Genomic DNA, 26,244 nt, shown 5'->3' on the forward strand with positions numbered 1-26,244 from the left:
GAATCTTAAACCCACTCTCTGGTTCACCCAAGAAATAATTATTTCAAACAAACATGGAGAAGACTTGAGCAGAGATGGCAGAATCAGGTTTACAGGTTAATAAAGATAACTGCAGTAAAAAACAGTTTATCACAGAGTTGTAACAAATGCAAAAAAGTCTATAAACAGCAGTCAAAAAAACTATTCAGGACAGTCAACAAGCTCCTAATAACCACTTCCCCCACCCCCTCCATACCAGGTTTGGTAACCTAGTGTAACAACCTTGCTAAATTCTTCTCAAATAAAATCTCAAACATCAGAGCATAACTGGACTCAGCTACTGAAACCAAACTGCCTTTGGAGCCCTAATCTACACCCCCTCTCACCTTTTCATCCTTCCACTCACTACTAGATGAAGACATCTCAGCACTTCTCTCCAACATCAGAGCCCCTACATTCAATGCAGATCCCTGTTCATCCTGGATAATTAAATAGTTAGTCCTTCTCGACTAACTTGCAGCTATTATAAATATTAAGGGCCACCTACCCAAGATCCTAAAAAAAAGCTACAGTGAGGCCAATCTTAAAGAAAGCAAACCTAGACCCAGATGACCTTAGCAACTACCGTATAGCATCAGCCTGCCTATCTTAAACAAAATCATTGAAAACGCTGTCCTTTTTCAACTAAACAAATCCCTTCAGTCTCCAAACACCCTTGAACTGCACTGAGTCAGTTCTAATAACCCTAGTAGATGAGCTAAGACTGCATTGATCATTCATAAGTAACCCACCATACTGGTTCATCTGGATCTCTCCACTGTGTTCAACGCAGTACACTATTACATCCTAATCACGCATCAAGAGATGCAGGTCTAGCAGGCTTAGCACTCACATGGTTCAAATCCTTTCTTCACAACCTCTCCCAGACTGTGTTTCTGGACTTTGTGCATTCCCACCCCACCCACTCCTATGCAGGGTATCACAAGGATCTGTCCTCTCATCCAACCTCTTCAAAATGTACATGGACCCCCTCAGCAAACTCATCAGAACCTACTAAATCCCTTCCACTCATATACTTATAACTTGCAACCTCTTTTGGCCAAGACCCAGTCAAAACAATCAAAAACCTCAGTTAATGCTTAGCAAGCATCACCTCCTGGCTTAGACTAAACAAGCTAAAACGTACATAGAGATATAGAAATATTGGCAGAAAAAGACCAATCAGCCCATCCAGTCTGCCCAGCAAGCTCCCACACTTATTTTTCCATAATTATCTGTTTCGCTGACCACCAAGTTCAGGGCCCTTGTTGGTAACTATTTGATTCAAATTTCCTGCCACCCCCTGCCATTGATGCAGAGAGTAATGTTGGAGTTGCATCAAAGGTGGGCATATTGATTATAGGTAGTAACCACCGCATCAAGCAGGTTACCCCAATGCTTGTTTACTCAGACTGCACAGATCAATGCCTTGGATGTTGTCTGAATGTAAATTCTTTTTCCACATTTCTCCCTGACGTTGAAGCAGAGAGCAACGCTGTATATGCATTCAAAGTGAAGTATCAGGCTTAATTGGCTTAGAGTAGTAACATGTCAGTAAGCAAGCTACCCCCATGCTTATTTGTTTACCCAGACTGTATAGTTCAGTCCTTGTTGGTTGTTGTCTGAATGCAAATCCTCTTTTCCACATTCCCCCTGCCGTTAAAGCAGAGAACAATGCTGTATATGCATTCAAAGTGATGTATCAGGCTTAATTGGTTTAGGGTAGTAACTGCCGCAATAAGCAAGCTACCCCAAGCTTATTTGTTTACCCAGACTGTGTAGTTTAGTCCTTGTTGGTTGTTGTCTGAATGCAAATACTCTTTTCCACATTTCCCCTTGCCATTGAAGCAGAGAGCAATGTTGGAGTTGCATTAACCGTGTGAAGGCTTATTGAGTAAGTATAGGTAATCACCAGGTAGTAGCCTCCATTCTAAGCAAGCCACCCCCATGGCTCATCTCTTCATTACCATCTTCTAGCCTTTATGGATCCACAGGGGCAGATTTTAAATACTTGCACGAGCGCATACTTTTGTTCGTGCAGCAGGCGCGAACAAAAGTACGCTGGATTTTATAAGATACGCACGTAGCCGCGCGTATCTTATAAATCGGGGTCGGCGCGCGCAAGGGGGTGCACATTTGTGCAACCTGCGCGCGCCGAGCCCAGCGCGCACTGCCTGTTCCCTCCGAGGCCGCTCCGATTTCGGAGCGGCCTCGGAGGGAACTTTCCTTTGCCTTCCCCCCACCTTCCCCTCCCTTCCCCTACCTAACCCACCCCCCGGCCCTATCTAACCCCCCCCCCCCTTACCTTTGTTGGCAAAGTTACGCCTGCTGAAAGCAGGCGTAACTTTGCGTGCGTTGGCCGGCTGCCCTGCTCCGTGGTCCGGTCCCAGGGGCTGTTCCGGAGGCTGCGGCCACGCCCCCGGAACACCCCCGGGCCGAAACCACGCCCACGTCGCCGCCCCCGAAACACCGCGCCCCACCCCCTAAACGCCATGTCATCCCGCCACGCCCCCGACAGGAAGCCTCGGGACTTACGCGTGTCCCGGGGCTCTGCGCGTGCCTGCGGCCTATGCAAAATAGGCGCGCCGGCGCGCGAGGGCCCTGCGCGCGTAAATCCGGAAGGATTTATGTGCGCAGGGGTTTTAAAATCCACCCCACAGTGTTTATCCCATGTCCCTTTGAAATCCTTCACAGTTTTAGTCTTCACCACTTCCTCTGGAAGGGCATTCCAGGCATCCACCACCCTCTCAGTGAAGAAATACTTCCTGACATTGGTTCTGAGTCTACCTCCTTGGAGTTTCAAATTGTGACCCTTAGTTCTACTGATTTTTTTCCAATGGAGAAGGTTTGTTGTTGACCATGGATCATTAAACCTTTCAAAATCTGAAAGTCTGTATCATATCACCCCTGCTCCTCCTCTCCTCCAGGGTATACATATTTAGGTTCTTCAGTCTCTCCTCAAGTCATTTTATGAAGACATCCACCTTTTTGGTCACCCTTCTCTGGACCACCTCCATCCTGTCTCTGTCCCCTTGGAAATACGGTCTCCAGAACTGAACACAGTACTCCAGGTGAGGCCTCATCAAGGGCCTATACAAAGGGATCATCACTTCCTTTCTCTTACTAGATATTCCTCTCTCTATGCAGCCTAGCATTCCTTCTTGCTTTAGCTATCACCTTGTCACATTGTTTTGCTGACCTTCAAATGACAGAAAAATTATAGGTTGAAAAAGGAGACCCTACCCACCTAGACACCAAGGTAATGGTCATCAGGCTGGCTCTCCCTTTCAATCATCAAATTTGGAACCTTGGCTATATGCTGAGTCAAATCTCGCAACAGAAGTTCATGTCTGAGTGGTGACTAAAGCAGTTTTTTTCAAACTACATCAACTACGAAATCTTTGGCCATCTCCTTGAAGATTTGGCCTTGCAGCAGTTGTTTAGACTGCTTTCATCTGGGCTACTGCAACTCATATTATTGGAATGCCCATCAAACTGACTAGTGACTGCAACATTTTCAAAATACCACAGCACGACTGCTGAAAAACAAAACCAAATTTGACACATAACACCCACTCTAAAGGCCCTCCACTGGCTCCCGACTCTCTTCTGTACAACATTCAAAATCCTAATCCTATAGTTACGAACTTGTTGAAGTTGCTCTACTGATTTTTATGTATTTCGTTGTTAAAATGTAAACCAGAGTGAAGGCCTACACTAATACTTCGGTATATAAAAGCCTATAAATAAATAAATAAATAAATAAATAAATAAATAAATAAATGAATCCTAGCCTACCAGACCCTCACAGGAAACACACCTCTCTACCTCAACCATCTTCTCACCCCCTACGTATCTTCCCGCTCCCTCTTTTCAATGTCAGAAACCCACCTGATCATCCTTACCCTCAAGGTTCTATGCTTCATCAACAGCAGAAGAAGATTTTCTGAGGCATGGCACCAACATTCTGGAATGCTTGCTACAGATCATCAGACAAGCCTCAGACCTTTTAACCTTCAGAAAGATACTGAAAACATGGTTTCTACCAATCTGCCTTTGAACCTTTCTGAACTGATCACTAGACCCAGGGCAACTGTTTCCTTGTTATGTTGCCCCTGCCAATCCACTTACATTGACACTTATGGGTGAAAGTGTTTACAAATGTAGTACCCTCCTACTTTGCTCTGACACAGAAGGAAGGGTCAAAGTGCTTCACTGCTGCTGATCCACTCAACATGGCTGTTCTAACCTGTCATTGTATCATAAAGCTGCACCATGTTTCAGGAGACTTGATTTTATGAACCAATAATAAAGAGGAGAGTCTTTTGAAAGTGGCCTGCTGAGTTGTTTTGTTTTGTTTTTTCAAGAGAAAATGAGTTGAGGACAGAGAGAGAAACATGGGATGCTCGTTTGAGACTCTGCAGTAGATTTGTTTCTGAGAATTTCATGCTTGGTGGAGCAGCTGAAGAATAACAGAAAGTTTACAACAGGCTGTCTCTGTGCAGAATAAATTCACTGGTCACTGCAGGTTATTTGAATAGTGAAATATCTGCTGGGTTTGGGCAGTCTATGAGAACAGACAGATAGTGTAACAGTGCTGAAGAAAGAAATCACTGAGATGCTGGAGCCAGCTGGCGGCTGCTTTTGCTGCACCTCTTGTCTGGTAGAAACCAGAGAACCCTTCAGCAGTTTTGTGAATATTAATAGGCGATAGTGGATCAGGGATCTGTGTGAATATCCTAGCTGCAATTTCTTTTATTGGGACATCTCTAATTACTTAAAATATAGTTATATATCTGCATTACTCACAAACCATTGGCTTGGGGGCTTATTTACTGTAGGTTTTCTCCCTTTCTGCAAGTATGGGAAAAATATTTAGTAAATGCCCCCCCAAGTTAGATATGAACTGCTTAATCATCTGCCTTTGAATTCCTGACCCCATCACAATACTCCAGGGAGAGAAAGAGTATTTGTTCATCCCAGTTGCATTGGTACTGTGCTTCATTTTTAGCTGCCTCTCTGAAAATCAAAGATATCTTCCATGGCTGCAGCTCCTGTGGGTTAAGGAGCATTGAACACTGCAGTACAGCTCAGGGGAGGGAAAGAGGGATACATGGATTTGCCTATGTGTGATTAATACTGGGGCCCAGTAAATGATAGTGATATACCCTCAAGGGATGAAAAGGGAAGGGATTTGGGTAGGGGTGAGGCATCGTCACACGACCACTTTGTTATATTTTTAAACTTTTTTTTTCTCATTTCAGCAGCCACCACAGGTGGCGAAGGGTGGACAGGGTATTTATTTATTTATTTGTTTATTTCTCAATTCTTTTATCAACCTGGTCAGAGCAGTGTACAGACCTCAGGAGGGGTGAATTTAAATGGTGAGGGGGGGTTAGGGTCATTGTTGGCCCTTTAATTTTCAGGCCAGGGGCATCGGGTTGTGCATTAACTCTCAATGCTGCCATGGAAATTTAGTGACAACTTTTGAGTTATAGTTATCTTTCCAGGAAATAATGTGGCTTTGGCCAACTGTTCTATTTTATTTCCATAGAATTACCTATGTATTAGTCCTCTGCAAACATTGGAAAGTTGTATGCAAGCAAATGCATGCAAGACTGCACATCTAAAAAGGAGGTGGTTTTTAAGCCAAATATTGCACAATATTGCCACGATATGCAGTTATCACATGATAAACAGCATTTTATTGATAAACACTGTTTTTCATGCGTTAATTGGTTAACATGGCAATTAGATTGTAAGCCCTCTGGGGATAGGGAAATACCTACAGTACCTAAATGAAATCATTTTGATCTGCCATAAAAGCAGAATAGAAAGCAATGAAACAGAGGGAAAAAAAATCATTTCATGACTGATCCCCCCCCCAACCGACATCCTGCTGAGAAACTCAAATATATGTTGGCAGAATTCAGTGGGGAAGGGGTAGCTTCTCAGGGCGATAGGCTCATAACATTTAAAATTCTTTTGGGGTGCTTGGAAGGGAAGAGGGTTCAGGCACTATGCCCGAGATAAGTTTGATGTGATATTCAGGTGTGGTACTGAATATCCCCGGCTAATTTAGGGTTAGCTGGATACGTTTATCTGGCTAACTATCAACCTAGAGTTGTACAAAAAAGTGTTTAAAACTCTAAGTGGTGAGTTAGTGGAGTTTATTGAGGTTGAGGTGAGAGATGGGGGACAAGGAAAGAGATTACTCAGGGCCAGACCCAGGGGAAAACCTACCTTCTGAGATAAGGGGGTCTCTAGCAGACTGTGGGCCAATATCAGCCATTATGTTCCATGCTCTCACAGTCCACAAGTTCCAAGACACCTATCTGGAATCAAGAAGAACAAAAGCATACTAATCTTAGAGGCATTCTAACTTTTTAAAGCCATGGGGACCATAGAGTGCCAAACCTGCTACTTACTTAGAGTACCCAGACTGGCCCTCAAACATCATCTTATTGCTGTAAGGTCAGGCATGTATCCCTTACATATATGTAAATTAAAACATTTATCTACTGAGTATATACTATGCAATTTACAATCTACTATTTAAACAGTTAGTGCTAGCAAATAATTAAGTTGACAGATAAAAGTTGACAAGATGGGCTTAATAATCATTTACAAATGTGATAACAAATTCTGCTTTAATGCCAGATATCCACACATGGGTGCAATATATCAGTCTGTGAATACTATTCCCTTAATAAGATAATAAAGTCCCCCACTGTTTCATGGATTTTATTTTTTATCTAATTTCTTGGGATCTTATTAATGCAATCTGTTATCACAATTCTGCAAATGACATTTACTGTCAGAGGTCATCAATCCCAGTTATTTGGCCTATTTCTAGTTGAAACAATCATAAAAATGCCTTATTTTCTTATTTAATTACTGACAATGTGATTATGCTTACATTTTAATCATCTACTTTACTGAGGCTCGGTACATTAGGATGCTGCCGTCCTGTTCCTCATCAGAGCCTAATATGAATGCACTTTACTAATACATGTAAAGGAGATAACGCAAAGAATTAAGTGGACTGAGGGAGGAAGTTTAACAGCAGGGGATATGGCCCTTATGGTCCTTTATCAGCCAACAAATGTAAAAATAAGAAATAATATGTATAAATAAAAAATGTGAACATAAGAATATGACCATAAGAGGGAAGTGTTAGCCTGAAGAACAGGTAAGTTAATAGTTTTAAGAACTTAGCCAGTTCTGCTCATTTTATAACTAAATAATTCTGTAAGACTCTTGTTTAATGAACATTTTCTTTTTTATTACCACTTTAACTATAGCAATGGTTATATTTTATTCCCATACTCTTTCCTGTGACTTGTACATTCTCATTCTGTATGAAGTATTCTTCATTATCAGAGACAGTGTACCAGTAATTTGGGTGACTTGCAAGTTTCTATTATCAGCACAATATTAGTTCCTGTTTTGTTGATATTTTAATAAATGAATTGATTTCAAGGCCTATATGTGATATAATAAAGTTAGGACGGAAAAAGAATGAATAAAACAATATATTATTTGAAAGACTTGTTTATTAAAAATGGATTATTTTCTGTGTTTATTTTTAAGACAAAAGATCCTGGGCTCCATCTATATCTAAATGATTACAACAGCTTATTCACTGTAACTCAGACTGGAATAACACGCTACCTCACCTTACTGCAGCCACTGGACAGAGAAAAGCAGCAGATATACATATTCTCGGTAAGCATCAAAATCAGCAATGCTGAGCCACTTGCATGATCACTGAATCTTATTAGGGGCCTGTGCCATGCTGGCCGGTGGCTCACCTGGGGCTTCCAAGTTCGCACAGATGTCATCTGCCTGTGCCACTGCCACATGGCATCTATGTGGGCTGGTTCTCTGGCCCATCGCAATGTCATGATTCTTCAGCATCTGGTTCTTACAACTGCCACATTAGGCTCCTCTGCCGTGGGGAGGATGATGGGTCCAGTGACCCCTGTGTCATAGCATGCACCTGGGGAGCCTTGCACCATGGGGTCATGGGCCTATTTGTCAGCCAGCAGGGGAAGGTGGGGAGTCAGGTGGAAGATAAGAGGTATTGGCATTGGCTGGCCTGGCCTTCCTCCAGCAGCTACATAAGCAGGAGGCATAGCAGCCTAGGCATTCAATATTTGGTTCTGTTCTCCCATCTTGTCCGCACAATCTATAAAATTGTCTCTGCCCTTAAATGAACCAATGCCTCAGATCTAAGCAGCACTATCATTGTGCTGATGGTCTTTGAAGCCTGATAAAAAAAAAACAACAAATAAATTATCAAGAAGAAAACAGACATTTCTGAGATGCCTTGCAATCTTTCTCCCTTGGTCCCACCTGCATATTCTCAGTAAGCATTAACATTGTAGCGGTACACTTAGTATGATTGTACTGTATTTATTTATGAAGTAAACTATGAAATATAAATAACTTTGAACATTTCGGGGTAGAAATTCAAAAACCATTTAGATGGAAAACTGAAAAGTTATCCTTTTTCCTATCATGTAGACGGATGGACTCAGGACCAGTGGGTTATGCACCTCTACCAGCAGATGGAGACGGACCAAACTGACATCACAGTATATATACTGCTACAGTGACATAAGCCTGCCAGTATTCTCTGTCTCTAGCAGATGGTAGACCTGCATTTCCCTACTGGGGATTGCTTCTAAAGTTAAAGGAGAATCAAATTGGAGATTTGAATTGTCCCCCTCTCCTGCAGTGATACCTAATAGTCTCTCCCCCGGTTGAGAATTCCTGAGATGATATCCGTGGTCCCTTAGATGAGTGCCTTGGTTCGGTAGCTGGTTATTGGCTGGCATGGACTTAGCTGACTTAAACAGCTGAAAGGCAGCAGGTTCAGGAAGCCGAGCACAGCGGTGATGGTTTATGCCCTCTCCCCCTGTAGCCAGAGACCATCTCTGTACTCGGCCGGGAAGGCTGAGCTCGGGTAAGTTAAAAAAAAAAAAAAAAGAAATATTCAGAGACAGAGTGGAGGGGATAGTGTAGAACTTCCTCCAGTCTCCATGCTCGGTGCATCGTTCCGACATTCGTTCCCACTCCCGTGGGGGTTAGGGAAATTGGGAAGTCTGGTGGATTGAGCAGCTTGTGTGGGCTAGGCCCCACTTCTTTTTGTGTGCCGTGTGGTAGGCCGTGGTGGCGTTTTTGTGCGCCTTTTCCTGCTCATTCAGCTGCCCTCTACAGGATCGGCAGTGCATGGAAATGTATATGGCTGTGCATTCAAATTGTGCGCCCAGTTTATTTTGGGTGATGGCCTGTGGGCACATTCTTACAAATATCGGTTGTGTGTCCAGGTTTGGAGCAGTGACAGCGTGCTTAGCATTTTTGTGCACAAACTTGGGACGCTTAAATTTTGTATACATACATTTTGTGCACCTACATTTTTTCAGCGGGAATTCAGCTGGACGCACATCTTCAGTAGCCTATTAAGTGTACTGACAGACTAATGGCACCAGTGACTAAGAAACCTAAGTGCCTTTCCACTGTGCTGCTGTCATATTCAGGCATTTCAGCCTGGAGTGCCCTCTAACTTGTGCCAGCGCTGCTTAGAGACTCGGGGAAAATTATCTTCATCTGATTTTACTAAATCTGGGTCTTTCCAGCCTGATGATGGCCTGGTTAAGGATATGTCTGATCTTTGAATTCCCTTGACTGGTTCCTCAGCAGGGGATGGAAGCTCAGTAGGCACCACACAAATGCCTCATGGTTTTGGCATGGATCCTTCTGCCTTTTCTTGGGTAGAAAACTTTTTTCAAAGATTGCAAGCCTTTCTTCAGGCACAGTCCTCAGTCTTGTCCAATCTTGTCAGGTCAGATCCTCAGGCATTGGCCCCTCCCTCTTCTCCTACTATGTTTAAGCACCAAAGTACACCTTGAGATGCAGGTGTTTCTGACAGGAATCTGGAGGACACTGATGATGAAGCAGATCCTGACTCCATGGAGGATGGGGAAATCCCTCCAGGATTGGAACTGATATGGACTATGTTGTGATTCTTTCATAGAGATGAACTGCCAACCCTGATTTCCCAGATATTGAAAATGCTGGGAGTCCCTGGGGCAGATTCCATGTCTGAGCCAAAGAAAAAAAAAATCCCATTTTGGTTGCTTTGCGAAAAGCCTCTTGTTTTTTCCCTGCTATGGAGGCCATTCAAAAATTGATTAATCTTGAGTGGGATGCCAAAGAGGAAAATGTTAAAGGGGGTTGTACCTTGGAAGGCCTGTACCCCCTGGATCCAGTAGTGAGAGAGTGTCTGTGTTTTCCAAAAGTAGATGCGCTTGTCTGTGCCGTCACTAAATGGATGACTATCCCCTTGGAGGGAGGAGTGGCCTTGAAGGATGTGCATGATAGGATGTTTACGGCCATTCTTAAGCAAGTATTTGAAGCAGTGGCAATGACATTGCAGACGGTTTCCTGTTGTTCCTTGGTGTCTCACTCTTATTTGCTTCTCTCTCAGGAGGCTGATGACTCGGGTGAATTCCAGGGCAGTTATGGAGCCCCCCACTGCCTTTTTATCAGATGCGGTCTGCAATTTAGTCTGCACCTCAGCCAGAGGAGTAGCTTCAGTAATAAGGGCCAGACATCATTTATGGCTTAGAAACTGGTTGGCAGATGCAACCTCCAAAACTAATCTTACGGCATTACCTTTTAAAGGCTCGCTCTTGTTTGGGCGTGAGTTGGAGAACCTGGCCAGTAAGTGGAAGGGATGTGCAGAGGGACACCATACGTTACATTCGGGATTCGTATTCATCGGGGGGCAGATATGTTGCCTTCAGCAAGGGGGCCCCCCGATGCATTCTATAAGTCAATTCCTATTCGTTTTCCCGCTAAAATTAAATTAACTACAACCCCCCACCCTCCTGACCCCCCCAAGACTTACCAAAACTCACTGGTGGTCCAGCAGGGGGGGGGGAGCCATCCCCTGCACTCACACCCTTGGCTGCCGGTTTCAAAATGACACCAATAGCCTTTCACCTACTATGTCACAGGGGCTACCAGTGCCATTGGTCAGTCCCTGTCACATGGCCATTGGCGCCATCTTGTGCTCCTACCATGTGACAGGGGCTGACCAATGGCACTGGTAGCCCCTGTGACATAGTAAGGGCAAAGGATATTGGTGCCATTGTGATTACTGGCAGCCGACAGCCCGAGTGCAGGAGATCACTCCCAGACCCCCGCTGGACCACCAGGGACGTTTGGCAAGTCTTGAGGGACCCTCCTGACCCCCACAAGACTTGCCAAAAGTCCAGCGGGGGTCCAGAAGCGACATCCTGCACTTCGGCCATCGGTTGCCAGTATTCAAAATGGCCCTTAATTCCTTGAAGGTACAGATAGCAGCTCTTGCCTGTTTCAGGGGTCAGGTGAATGTTGTCCATTTCTTGAGAGGAGTTAAACATCTTCATCCTCCCTTGTGGTTACCGGTTCCTTTGTGGAGTCTAAATCTGGTGTTGAATTTCTTAGTGGGCCCTACATTTTGACTGCTGCGTAGTCTTTCCTTGTGGTAACTGACCTTGAAAATGGTGTTTCTAGTGGTGATATGTTCTATGTGTTGAATTTCTAAGCTGCAGGCTTTGTCTTGCTAGGAGCCATTCTTTCGAGTGACTCCAGAGGCAATAAAACTGCATATTGTTTCTTCTTTCTTGCCTAAAGTGGTTTCACTTGAATCAGTCCATTTTCTTGCCGTCTCTGGATATGGAAAGGTATGCAGAGAAATATCAGCTGTTATGTCCATTTAATGTCAAGACACATGTTATGAGGAATCTGGAGGTATCTAAACCTTTCCAGAAGATGGATTGCCTATGGTCCTTCATGGTGGAAGTAAACAGGGTGAGAGGCTTCGCATGCTACAATAGCTTGACGGATTAGGGAAGTAATCACGGCCGCATATGTGGCCATTGAAAATCTGTTGCCTAGTCAGTTTAGGGCTCATTCTGCTTGGGCTAAGGCAGTATCATAAGAACATAAGAACATAAGAAATTGCCATGCTGGGTCAGACCAAGGGTCCATCAAGCCCAGCATCCTGTTTCCAACAGAGGCCAAAACCAGGCCACAAGAACCTGGCAATTACCCAAACACTAAGAAGATCCCATGCTACTGATGCAATTAATAGCAGTGGCCATTCCCTAAGTAAAATTGATTAATAGCCATTAATGGACTTCTCCTCCAAGAACTTATCCAAACCTTTTTTGAACCCAGCTACACTAACTGCACTAACCACATCCTCTGGCAACAAATTCCAGAGCTTTATTGTGCGTTGAGTGAAAAAGAATTTTCTCCAATTAGTCTTAAATGTGCTATTTGCTAACTTCATGGAATGCCCCCTAGTCCTTCTATTATTCGAAAGTGAAAATAACCGAGTCACATCTACTCGTTCAAGACCTCTCATGATCTTAAAGACCTCTATCATATCCCCCCTCAGCCGTCTCTTTTCCAAGCTGAACAGCCCTAACCTCTTCAGCCTTTCCTCATAGGGAAGCTGTTCCATCCCATTTATCATTTTGGTTGCCCTTCTCTGTACCTTCTCCATCGCAACTATATCTTTTTTGAGATGCGGGGACCAGAATTGTACACAGTATTCAAGGTGTGGTCTCACCATGGAGCGATATAGAGGCATTATGACATTTTCGGTTCTATTAACCATTCCCTTCCTAATAATTCCTAACATTCTATTTGCTTTTTTGACTGCTGCAGCACACTGAGCTGACGATTTTAAAGTATTATCCACTATGATGCATACATTTTCTCTTTTGCATGCATATATACCCATGTAAAAAAAGGGCCGGTCTAGAGGATTTCTGGGATGAGGGCCAGCCCTTGTGCGCATAAGTTGCTATTTTAAAAAAACACTTACTTGTGTACATTTGCCAACTTACATACTTTTACACCTGCTATTTATCTGGCATAAGTGATAGTAAATGTGTTTATTGTGTTGTACTGATTGGGTGAGACATCTGGGTGAACTGGTGGGAGTTCAGGCTGAAGAACCAGGAAGGTCTCAATGACCTGGAGACAGGATCTGCTGTAGGCTAACCAGTGTCCTGTGCAAAAACTGAAATTAGCACTCCATCACCGATAAAAACACAGTGAACACAGGGCAAGCTCTAGGGCAAATGGCATCCTGGGTGAAAAATGCTTAAGCCCCCCCCCCCCCCACTGATCCCTGTTCAAGGAGCAAAGGGTAAGGTAGCCAGACAGGTGGGAGGAAGATGGGATAACACCCATACCCCTCAAACTGACATGGTTTAAGAGCAGTCGGCACTCTTTCTCTCTCTCCTTGACCTCCCCTTTTCTCTACCTCTTCCCAGATTCCACCACTACTCCAGTGCTGGGCTTCGAAATATAGAAATACACATTCTCTGGATATAGAAATGCTGCACCTAAAGTTTAAAAAGACATTTCTTCATTTTCTATCAATAACATATCCTTGGATCACCCCTCCCAAGTGGAACTGAGTCAAAAAATATTTCCAACTCAAATTTCAAATTTTATCTAAATAACCAAGTAGAGGCCACCCCTAGACTATGAATACCTTGGCCTGATATTAACTTTATCTGGCAACTTGGCTACAAGACATTGCAAGAAAAGCTCCTCTCTGCAGTAAAGAAAGCCCTGGCCAGTTTGTGACCCAGCAAAAATTATTTTTTAAATCATCTGATAGCATTGCATCAACAATTTTAGAAAATGGATACAAGATCTTATTCAGACGATATTTAACATCTCATAGATTACACTAAATATACCCACAGCTAGGGATGTGCAGCAGGGACAGATTCATCCCATTCGGTATTCGTATTCGTGGGGACCCAAATCCATTGCATCTGTTCTCGGGGGCCCCGATCCATTCATTAGTTACAAATGTATTTGTTTCCCAAAACAACCCCCATCCGAACCATTTAAATTTACTTAACTACAACCCCCTACCCTCCTGAAACCCCTCCCCCCCAAGACTTGCCAAAAGTCCCTGGTGGTCCAGCGAGGGTCCTGGAGCGATCTCCTGCAATCAGGCCATCGGCTGCTGGTATTCAAAATGGCGCTGATAGCCTTTGCCCTTACTATGTCACAGGGGCTACCGGTGCCATTGGTCTGCCCCGTCACATGGTAGGAGCACAAGATGGCGCTAGCCATCCATTGCTGTGGGTATATATTAAGTATCCTCAATGTGTTTTCCATTTTCTCTATTTTCTTCTCCATTATCATTTCAGACTTAATGATATTCTTTTGAACAATTTCCATTTGAGTAAGCCTTTGCCCATGATTTTCAATCTTAGAATTAAAAGTCATAATTGATGAATTATTTATCATAGTCTGATTTTTTGCTTCCAATGTAGTCGCAGTAAAGGTTTTTAAAGTAGCTTCAATTGCCTTCAAGGCACACCACAGAGTACCTAAGGAAATTTGTTCAGGTTGACCAAGAAAAATACTCACAGAGCCAGGGTCTGACTGCCCTCCTCTCACATCCCCAAGGGCTCCTGGCAATTTTTTCCCAACGTTGTCATCTCCTCAGTCTCCCCTGGCTCTCCTCTCCATGGGAGTCAGGGCTCCGAATAGACCAGTGATCTCCTTGCCACGGGATTCCTCCCTCCTCCTCCTCGCTCTTGGTCTCCAGCCTGACCAACTCTCCTTGAGCCTGATGATGTTGACTTTTGGTCTCCATTGTTCTCAGGGACGCCGCTGGCTGTGCGGGGTGTGCCATCTTAATTGACTCACCGGGGCTCAGAGTCACTTCCAGGGTCAGAGGGGACTGCGTTCCCTCCACAGCAGTCCCCTCAGCGACTAGTCTCTCCGGCGTTTGGGGTGTTTTGTCAGAGAAGGAGCCATCAATTCGCTGCTGCAAAGGCTCAGTATCGGGTACACCTGACAGGCACCCCTAACGCAACCCTTCCGCTTAGTGTGAGGCATTCTTAGTTAAGTTATAGATGTTTTAGGAAAAGGACAATGAGAGCTTATCACTTCCTTGTCCTACCAGATGGCCATCTTGCCCCCTCCGGCCATCTTTCCCCCTCCTGTTGAACACTTTTAACCTTTGCATCTGCACCTTTCAGTTTTTTTCTATTTTCCTCATTTTATAAACGTTTCCCTTTTGAAAGTTTAATGTTAGAGTTGTAGATTTATTTATTGTCCCCCTTCCTATTTATTAGTTTAAATTTGATCATGTTATGATCACTGTTGCCAAGTGGCTCCACTACTGTTACCTCTCTCATCAAATCCTGTATAGATCCCTGAGGCTCTTCACTGTGTACCCTTTTTCACTGAGAAAATGGTAAACCAATAAATCCTACTCTCTATTTCCTGTCTTTTAACCAGTTAGCAATTCACAAAAGGACTTCGCCTACTATCCCATGACTTTTTAGTTTTCTTAGAAGCCTTTCATGAGAGACTTCGTCAAATGTTTTCTGAAAATCGAAATACACAACATCTATTGGTTCACCTTTATCCACAAGTGTATTAAACCCTTCAAAATATGTAGCAGATTTATAAGGCCATCCAGTGCTCCTACCATGTGACAGGGGCCGGCCAATGGCACGGATACCCTGTCACATGGTAAGGGCAAAGGCCATCAGTGCCATTTTTATAACATGCGTGCACTGCTGCGCGCATGTTATAAAATCCGGGGTCGGCGCATGCAAGGGGGGTGCACACTTGTGCACCTAGCGTGCGCCGAGCCCTAGGGGAGGCCCGATGACTTTCCCCGTTCCCTCCGAGCCTGCTCCAAAATTGGAGCGGCCTCAGAGGAACTTTTCTTCCGTTCCCCCCACCTTCCCCTCCCTTCCCTATCTAACCCAACCCCCAGCCCTACCTAAATCCCCCCCTACCTTGTTTAACTTTTTACGCCTGCCTCTGTAAGGCGTATCTTGTGCATGCCGGCTGACTGCCGGTGCGCCAACCTCTGGCACAGCCGCTGTGCCGGAGGCCTCGGTCCCGCCCTCGAACTGCCCCCGGATCAGCGCCATGCCACAACTCTGCCCCCTTCCCGCCTCTTTTTCAAAGCCCCGGGACATACATGCGTCCCAGGGCTTGCGTGTGCCACCGAGCCTATGCAAAATAGGCTCGGCACGTGCAGGGGCAGGTTTTCGGTGTTATGCGCATAAGTTAAGCGCGTAACCCTTTGAAAATCTACCACTTAGTGTATCATGCAGACCTTAGCCCTTCTCTCTCATAAAATTACCTTCTCTATGACAAGTCTAATAAACTGTAGTCGAAAGTATGATTACTTTTATATTTAGAATAGCAAAATGAGAGACAAATGAAATATGAATTACACTTAAATGTTGCTTTCTTTCTGTAGCGTATGTCATCTGACTCTCCCAGTAAAGTGTTTCTCTTTCTCTTTTATATTTAGATGATCGCTTCTGATGGTATCCAGGAGAGTGCCCCAGTCACAGTCAATGTTCTGGTGATTGATGCTAATGATAATTCCCCAACTTTCTTGAATATATCTTACAGCGTTAAAGTTTACACAGACATGAAAGCTGGAGAAAGCATTCTTCGGGTAACTTGTTTCTATGTACCTTTATCTGATTTTAGTTATGTTAATAATTGTATATTTTTCAAAACTTTGAGGCCCAATTAACTTTGTTTCCCACAGACACAAATTGTGATAAAAACCATGTGCGCACAGGACCTGGCGCGCACACATAGACACGCATATTTTATAACACGCATGCGTGGCTGCACGAGTGTTATAAAATATGAGTGGCACGCTCTAATGTACTGCAGATTTTGTAATCTGTGTGTGCATGTGTGAGTGGTGAGCGCAAGGGGCAGTAGATAATTGCAATTTCCACACGGAGATGCATCGAGGTCTGCCCCATTTCCCTCTCAGTCTGTTGCAATTAAGGAGTGGACTGGAAGGGAACTTCCCTACTCCCTACCCTAATCTCCCTTCCCCTTTTACTCTCCTTCCCACCCCTAAACCCTTTCTCTTACCTTTCTATTTTTTTGTTTTGATGCTTACTGCACCAACGGAGCAGTAGCAACTTGCGCGCAACAGGATGCCCTTCCCTGTACTGGCCGCCTCCAGGCCCGCCCCTCCCCGCCACCTAGACTGCCCCTTTATCTGGGCCCGAAATGTCAGCATGTAACGGGGGTTATGTGCATGGCTGGGCCATGTGCGTAGAGTGCTCAAGGCCCAGCCACGCTCATAACCCCCATTTTTTGCACATGGGGGGATTTAAAATTTATCCATTAGTGAAATATGATTTAGTTTCCTATCATGTAGGTAAAATAATTAACCTGTATGCATTATCAAATGTGGATAGATGTTCATAGAAAAGAAGCATTCTAGGAGGAGTATCATAGACATTTAGGGGTAGATTTTAAAACCTGCACGCGAGCGTACATGTGCGACTGCTACCCAGTGCGCACACATGTTTGCCTGATTTTATAACATGTGCACATGTTATAAAATCGGGGGGTCTTCGCGCGCAAGGGGGTGCACAATTGTTCACTTTGTGCATGCCGAGCCACGCTGCCTTCCCCCGTTCCCTACCAGGTCGTTCTGAAATCGGAGCGGCCTCGTAGGGAAGTTTCCTACCCCCCCCCCACCCCACCTTTCCTTCCCTTCCCCTACCTCCCCTGCCCTTTCCCCGCTTCCTTTATCTTTTTTTCACTTTTGTTTGAAAACTTACTTCAGCCCTGGGGCTGAAGTAAGTTTTACACACTGGCTGACTGCCGGCGTGCGATCCACAGCACAGCAGCAAATAGCCACTAAGCCTGGAGCCTCTGACCCCGCCCATTCCCCGCCCATGCCCCACCTCCAGATCGCCCCTTTAGTAAAACCCTGGGACTTACATGCGTCCCGGGCTTTATGCGCATCGCCGGGGCTTTTGAAAATAGGCCTGTCAAGTGTAAGACCGGTTACGCATCTAACCCTTTGAAAATCCGGCCCATATTATTTTATTTGTTTACTTATTTTTTTATAATATATATATACCGTCATTCTGTAGACAATTATAATGGTTTACAAAGTAAATATAATAGTGATAAACAAATAAGATTCAATAAAATATAACTACATTAAAATTGTTAAATACATTAAAAAGTTAAAAAAAAATGAAAGAAAATTAAATCATTATTAAAAATAACAATTGGACAATTCTAAATAAAATAAGAAATTAAAAGTCACAACTCGGTTGGTCATAATTTCCAGCCCCAGCATAGTTCCTAATCGGACAGCGCTTAGGTTAGTACCTTATTTAAATTGTTACTCTCATATGCCTGTTTAAAAAGCCAGGTTTTCAGATTTTTTAAAAATATTAAGAATTATTTTTGCAATCTTAATTCAGCCGGGAGCGAGTTCCATAATTTAGGTTCGACAATAGATATTGCTCTTTCTCTTACCTCACTTACGGGCCGATTCAGTAAAAACGCGGGAGAACAGACGAACGCCCGCTTTCCTGGTGCGTGCACCGGCCACTCGCCGGTGTGCGCGATTCAGTATGTAAATTAGGTGGTGCGGTAGAAACGTGCAAAAGGAGGTGCAGGGACACTAGCGCGTCTCTAGTGCCTCCTTTTGATCCGGAGCGGCGGCTGTCAGCGGGTTTGATAGGCGACGCTCAATTTTGCCGGCATCGGTTCTCAAGGCCGCTGACAGCCACGGGCTCAGAAACCGGACGCCGGCAAAATTGAGCGTTCGTTTTTCGGCCCGACAGCCGCCGGCCCAATTTAAATTTTTTTTTCTTTTACTTTTTACACCTTTCGGGACCTCCAACATAATATTGCTATGATATTAAGTTGGAGGGTATTTGCCCATACTATGTCACAGGGGCTTTCGGCGCCATTGGTCGGTTCTCCTACCATGTGACAGGGGTTGACCAATGGCGCCGGTAGCCCCTGTGACATAGTAGTTCAGAGGCTATTCGGCACCATTTTGAGCAAGACTGGCAATGGCGCACATGGGCACGGAGGAACAAATGGCACCCTGGACCCCGCTGGACCACCAGGGATGTTCGTAAGTCTTGGGGAGGGATCGGGATGGGAGGGGGGGGGGTTGTATTATAGTTAATCTAAATGTTTGGGGTGGTTTTTAATTAAAAAGTGCCCCTCTCCCCATGCAAACCCGAAAAAAGAAATTTCCCCGAAGTTCGGGGAAAATCCTTTTTGGGTTTCGGGGCCCCCGAACCACTACGAATTAGGCAATTTCGTTGTAATTGCCTAATTCGTGATAAACGACTGCACATCTCTAGTTAAAATCAGATCCAGGTGGGCCAAGGGCCACCTGGACAGGGGCAACATTTTGTTCAGTTTCCTACCATCTGTAGCCAGTCTCCATGTGCTATTCTTTTTCAAGATGGGCCATATGGGACGGTTAAAAGTACTGTTACTCTGTCTGATAATTCCTCATTCTTCTAAGGTGTTTAAGATTTCTTGTACTGACTCATAGGAAGCTAGTGGTATTTTGTACTGGCATATGAAAACTGGCTTGCTTTTTGGCTCTGTCGGCACTTGAATAACATGTAAGTCAGTCAGGCCGCAGTCATAGGCATCAATGGCAAAGATATCTTTATATTTATATAACAGTTATTTTAACTGATCTCTCTCTGCTGGGCTCTTGCAAGCATATACTTCCCTGAGCTGATTGCTTACTGTTTCCTCGAACCTGGGGAAGGATTCAATCAGAGCTATCTCTACTTGTTCTTCTATCTCCTCTGAGATGGAGCAAGTCTGAACTGAGCTAACTGTTTAGACTCCTTCAGCCTGGATTGCTCCTGGCTCACTTCCATCAAGCTCCCTTGACAGTAGGAGACAGTTGTTTTCCAGTTGAACCTTAAAAGCTCGATCATCATATGGCCAAATAAACTATACGTTGATAAGGCCATTAGGCAGCATTTTACACCACTTGGGGGAGCTTCTCCAGGATATACCTTGGTGTTCCCAGTTAATATACCTATGACCAGCAGGTTTAGCTCTAAATCAGCGAAGGATTTACTGATTAGGGAATCTTGGGGTTCTTCATCTCTCAGTGCTATTCGACTTGGGCTGGTATTTGTCACTAACAGATACAGTACTACATCCAAGACCTCCACACAAATTTTGGCTCTCATAGACAACCCAGAATCTAAAAATCTGGTGTTCGGTGAGAAAAAAGCCAACTTGTCTAACATTTCTTGACGTTGGTCTATTCTGATTTTGTCGGGATAATTTTGTACACTGCTTGGGATACGGGCTTTCTCAATGCTTGCCACTTCATATACCTGTGGGACTGCCTGGCCAGACCTGAATGATTTGTGAATGTCAGTTCTGCTAACTGGATCACCTTCTAGTCTGCTCCAGACATCATTATTCACTAGGCCAACATAGGCTCCCAGTCTGAGACAGTTTGAGCCCAAATACATTGGTTAATCTAAACCACTAATTATGGAGAAATTGTGTTTGAAGGTTTTACTACCTAACTTCAGCTCTAAGTTACATGCTCCCACTTGCAATTTAGTTTCATGTCCGGCTATCTCTACCAAAGCATAACTGTGTTTTACTGCATCCGGTTCTATCTTACCTTTCACCTTGCGGAAGAGAGACTCACTCAGAAAGGAATCCTCACTACTGAGCATCAGGGGTGCCTGCATGTTTTGTGTGTCTGCTAGCTGGACATACACTGAAAAGGCATCTCCACTCTGGTGTATGTCAGTCAGCTTCCTGGGGTGTACCAGGTGTATGTTTTTGGTTAGAGGTGGACTTACCTCCTGAGCTCCTGAATCTGCTTAACTATCCATTGAAGGTGGGTTTTGGTTGAGGCAAATCTCCATTCAGTCCATTCCCTTTTTCAAGAGGATGAGTTTGTTGTTATCTCCCCCATCTTCAGTCCGTCTCTATTGAAGTACTAGTAGGGAGGGATATGCTGATCTCTGGAAATGTATTCTGAGAGTAGTCTCTTTCTGTACTATGGAGCAGAAACTATGGACCTCCTTCCCCCATTGAGTCCACATTACCTCATTTGCATACTTAAGAATGGGAAGCAGTCTCATGAGGAGTTCGTTCCTGATTAGGAATTCCTCACCAGGGGTCTTGGTGATCAGAACTGGGTGCTTCACTTTCATTTTTCCTATCTGAAGGGTGAACCATGCCTTACATCTGACCTCTACAAGCATCCCTCCATAGGCCTCTAGGTCCACTTCACATGGGACTACTCTTGAAGTGGACCTACATTCTAAGGAAGCAGAGAGCTTGTCAAACAAGCTCTGCATGATCAGGGTGACCTCAGAACCCATATCTAGGAGACCCTCACAGTTGAACACATCTTGCATTCTGATGGAGATTGTGTAGTGGAGACCCTGAGGCTTCAATTTCCCTAATAAATACTTATGCTTCCTGACAGAGTCCACATCCAGAAGGGACACAGGACTCTCCTGCAGCTGAATGTCACCTGGTACTATAGAGGTATAAGCATCTCTGGATTTGAATAGGGAAGGCTCCCAGGCACTTGTGGTAGAGACCTGGGAAGGAAAAACAAGTTCAGTAAGTCAGTGTATACTAGAGGAGGACCCGGATGTACTGGGGCCATCTTTTGATGGGCTAGGCCCGATGCTACTTTTAGATTCCTCAGACTTTTTCTCTTTTTTCTGGAGAACTTTCTCAGGCATAGCAGACACTGTGGTTTTTAGGGATGTGCAGACAAAAAGTTTTCGTTGATAAGTTGATAAGTTGAAGTTGAGGGTCGATTTTGTTCAATATGGACATATGGAGAATTCCATAAGTTGAGGGTCTGTCCATACGTTCACCGGTTCCATAAATAAAAATTTAAACCCCTCACCCTCCTTAATCCCCCCCCCCCAAGACTTACCAAAACTCCCTGGTGGTCCAGCGGGGAGTTAGGAAGCCATCCCTGCACTCGTCTGCGATTTCCTCATGGCGCCGATAGCCTGTGTCACAGGGGCTGCCGTGCCATTGGACAGCCCCTGTCACATGGTCACCGGCGCCATCTTGTACTCCTACCACGTGTCAGGTAGGTCATGTGGCAGGAGGTCGCTCCGGGACCCCCATTGGACCAAACCGGAACTTTTGGCCAGCTTGGGGGGGCCTCCTGACCCCCCCAAGCTGGCCAAAAGTTCTGGTTGGGTCCAATGGGGGTCCGGGAGCGGAGGTGCAGAGGAGCACGTGACGTCCGCGTCACTCCGACGTGACGCCGACGTCACGTGCTCCTCCGCGCCTCCGCTCCCGGACCCCCGCTGGACCCAACCGGAACTTTTGGCCAGCTTGGGGGGCCTCCTGACCCCCCTAAGCTGGCCAAAAGTTCCGGTTGGGTCCAACGGGGGTCCGGGAGCGGAGGCGCGGAGGAGCACGTGACGTCCGCATCACTCCGACGTGACGCCGACGTCACGTGCTCCTCGCAAAGGAATACAGGGATGGCTTCTTGACTCCCCGCTGGACCACCAGGGAGTTTTGGTAAGTCTTGGGGGGTCAGGAGGGTGGGGGGGTTTAAGTGTTTATTTAGGTTCAACGTATTCAACATAGCTATGTTGAATACATTGGAACTCGCGATGCGTTTCTGCTCAAACCTTTTTTTTCTCTTTTAAAAATATAAGTTGCGTTTTACATATGCGTTCAAAACGGATGCACACCCCTAGTGGTTTTGGTCAATGAGCTTCTGGATGATGACTGTCAGCTTGGCCAACTGATTCTGCACAGAACGTCTTTGGTTCTATTTTTACCACCACCTCCAGTTGCAATTTCTTTTGGTTGTCTGCGAATCTCCTGTTTCTTTTTCTGAATAAGCTACTGGGCCATTGGATTCCTCCTGGGGAGGAGATGTGCAGAGCCTATCAGGATAAGAAGATAGGGGATTAGTTTCAAAGTGTATCTCTGGAATCTGATGGTGGACTCTTGGTTCCTCTCCTTCTTCTCTGTCTTTTACTCCCTAGGGGCAGACTTTCCTTTGTGACAAATGAGATATAGCTTTTCTGCTTCTATGAGGAAACTTAAGGGTACCTCCCTGTGGAGGGAGTTCACAGAATAGGGGGAAGACCCTCAAAAAGGATTCAGAGAGCAATCCTGTCTGCTTCAGTGGCACAGGGCTCCCCATAAAAGAAAGATTGCTTTAAGTGGTAGCTGAAAGCTCAGGGACTTTCTTCAGTGCCACATCTTAGATTGTAGATGGCCTGCCATGCAAAATGCTGTTAGTATAAGTCCCAAAGTACTCTTTGAGGGTGAACTCAAATGTGTTTAAGGACCCTTTTAACTCAGCAGGGATGCTAGTTATATATTGTCTAGCTTTTTCACTGAAACTCAATGGAGTAAGGCCATCTGGTCTTTTTCAGAATGGGTACCTACTTCCTCAAAAATTTCGTGCAACCTTGTTAAGTGCTGCAAAATATCTGAGCCAAAAATGTCCTTAAAAGAGTGATTAGTGTTCAGAGAAGCATAATTTGTTTAGTGAGGTTTGAAGCTCCCCCTAGTGTCGGCTGGTGGTAAGCCAGTCAGGGTATTGGCTTCAAATCCAAGCCCCACTTCTGGGAGGATAGGAAGGGCAGCTCCCTCTCCCCATCCTAGGCTGTATTGGGGGGGGGGGGATCAGATATGCATGCCATTGTAATGGTGAGAGACTACGGCTGTATTTAGAAGCTAACCCCTCTGCTTTGTCCCATGTCTTAAGCTTTTCCCATGATTCTGGTAATTTCTCCTAGTCTTGAGAAGACGTCTCACAGCAGCTTGGTGTTGTGCATTCCTCTTTCCACCCCCACTGATCCTTAGGGAGGTGTGGGCTCAGAGTCATGTGAGTGGTATTAGGATATTCTGCTAGGGGTGTGCAATCATTTCCATAGTATTGGCAATCCGCAATGTATAGGGCCATATTCATTATATTCGTGGGGAAGTGAAACGTATCGCGATTCCCACGAATACAACGAATCTTCACTGAATTATTCGGCCATTTAAAGGAGTGAATTTAAACAAACCACCCACCCTCCTGACCCACCCAAGACTTACCAAAACTCCCTGGTGGTCCAGCGGGGGGTCTGGGAGCCATCTCCTGCACTCACGCCGTCGGCTTCTGGTATTCAAAATGGCGCCAATAGACGTTGCCCTTACTATGTCACAGGGGCTACCGGTGCCATTGGTCGGCCTCTGTCGCATTGTAGGAGCAATGGATGGTGGCTGTCCATTGCTCCTACCATGTGACAGTGGCCAACCAATGGCACCGGTAGCCCCTGTGACATAGTAAGGGCAAAGTCTATCGGCACCATTTTGAATACTGGCAGCCGATGGTGTGAGTGCAGGAGATGGCTCCCGGACCCCCACTGGACCACCAGGGAGTTTTGGCAAGTCTTGGGGGAGGGGGGGTTATAGTTAATTAAATTTTAGCCGGGAAACAAATAAGAATGGAATGCATGAACGGATCGGGTGCCCCCCTTGCTGAATGCAACGTATCTGCCCCCCCACGAATACGAATACCAAATGTAATGTATGTGGTCCCTCTGCACATCCCTATATTCTGCTGCCTTTTCTTTCAGTAACTGGATCATACATTGGGACAGGGGGAGCTGATGCCTGGATTCATTTAAATTAAGTAACAATTCCTTTTTCTCCTTTTCTAAATTACTCTTCTCTTCTTGTAACAAGCAGAGCCGAGCTATGACTTGTTGCTTATCTTGTATTTCTACTGAAAGCTGTTGGGTTAATGTTTTGTTTTCAGCTTTTACTAATTCAATTTCAGTAAGGTGTGTCTCATGAAGAGATAGCCTTTGTAGTTCAAGCTCTCTCTTTCAGAGACCTGAAATTCCAACTGAGTGAACTTCTTGTTCCACTTTTTTAAATCACTATATATTGGCTATCAGTCACAGCTAATTTCAGTTGTAGGTCTGTTACTTGGTTTTTTCAAATATTTAATCTTTTTTTCTGACTCTTCTTGCTGGGTTTAAATAGCCATTTCTAATTCCTGAGCTCAATCTGCAGCTTCCCTAGAATTTACCTCCTCTTTCTGTTCTCTGATAACCCCCTGCAGTTCCTGAATTTTTCTAGGTATTCATGTTGCTTATCTAAACAAGGGTCTGTGGGCTGACCTTCAGCGATCTGTTTTTATAAGCCTTGTATTTTCAATGTTGTTTGTCGATTCTGTGCTGCCATTAATTTGCAATCTCCTTCCTGCAGCGAGCATTTTTCAACAATACCATCTATTTCTGCTCTTAACTGACTAATATCTTTTTCTAATACATGATTTAGTGCCTGTAAATGTGAGTTATCATTTTGCAGTAAGTCTCTAAAGTGCAAAGTGGTAGCATATTCAGTTAATGTCTTAAGGGTTCATTTTAAATTCACTAACCAAAAATTTCAGCATTGTCAGGAAGAAATTAGTAACATTTCCTAATTGCAGGTATGTTTCTTTTAAATTCTCATGTACTCTAAAGATCTGGAATTACACATCTTCTTTCATAGTGAAAACTTGTGTAATCTTCACTAGTGCTTCATCTTTTCATTCTGTTAAATCGAACTGTGCATCTGATGTCATCTCTGAAGATGAGCATGACCTACTCTAAATTAATTCTTTGCTTCTGTGTTTACTAATGAGGATGTTGGGGAGATACCAGTTCCGGAGATGGTTTTCAAGGGTGATGAGTCAGACAAACTAAAGCAAATCACTGTGAACCGGGAAGATGTAGTAGGCCAGATTGACAAACTAAAGAGTAGCAAATCACCTGGACTAGATGGCATGTATCCTAGGGTACTAAAGGAACTAAAAAATGAAATTTCTGATCTATTAGTTAAAATTTGTAACCTATCATTAAAATCATCCATTGTACCTGAAGACTGGAGTGTGACCAATATTTAAAAAGGGCTGCAGTGGTGATCCGGGTAACTATAGACCAGTGAGCCTGACTTCAGTGCCAGGAAAAATAGTGGAAACTATTCTAAAGATCAAAATCATAGAGCATATAGAAAGAAATGGTTTAATGGAATACAGTCAACATGGATTTACCAAAGGGAAGTCTTGCCTAACAAATCTGCTTCATTTTTTTGAAGGGGTTAATACACATGTGGATAAAGGTGAGCCGAAAGATATAGTGTATTTGGATTTTCAGAAGGCATTTGACAAAGACCCTCATGAGAGTCTTCTAAGAAAACATAAAAATCATGGGATAGGAGGCGCTGTCCTTTTGTGGATTACAAAATGGTTAAAAGACAGGAAACAGAGAGTAGGATTAAATGGACAATTTTAGCAGTGGAAAAGAGTAAACAGTGGAGTGCCTCAGGGATCTGTAC

General features: G+C 44.5%; 1 protein-coding gene across 1 annotated transcript in view; it reads left to right on the forward strand.

Annotated features, from left to right (window-relative positions):
* PCDH15 (protocadherin related 15) overlaps positions 1–26,244 on the forward strand; it is a 2,056,285-nt gene that overhangs the window by 996,643 nt on the left and 1,033,398 nt on the right. Inside the window, exons 13-14 of the mRNA XM_029609778.1 lie at positions 7,612–7,746; positions 16,397–16,546. Of these exons, the coding sequence (XP_029465638.1) occupies positions 7,612–7,746; positions 16,397–16,546 (285 nt within the window). The remainder of the gene's footprint in view (positions 1–7,611; positions 7,747–16,396; positions 16,547–26,244) is intronic.

Source organism: Rhinatrema bivittatum, chromosome 7 (assembly GCF_901001135.1).
Source record: "Rhinatrema bivittatum chromosome 7, aRhiBiv1.1, whole genome shotgun sequence".
In the NCBI taxonomy this organism is placed as follows: Eukaryota; Metazoa; Chordata; class Amphibia; order Gymnophiona; family Rhinatrematidae; genus Rhinatrema; species Rhinatrema bivittatum.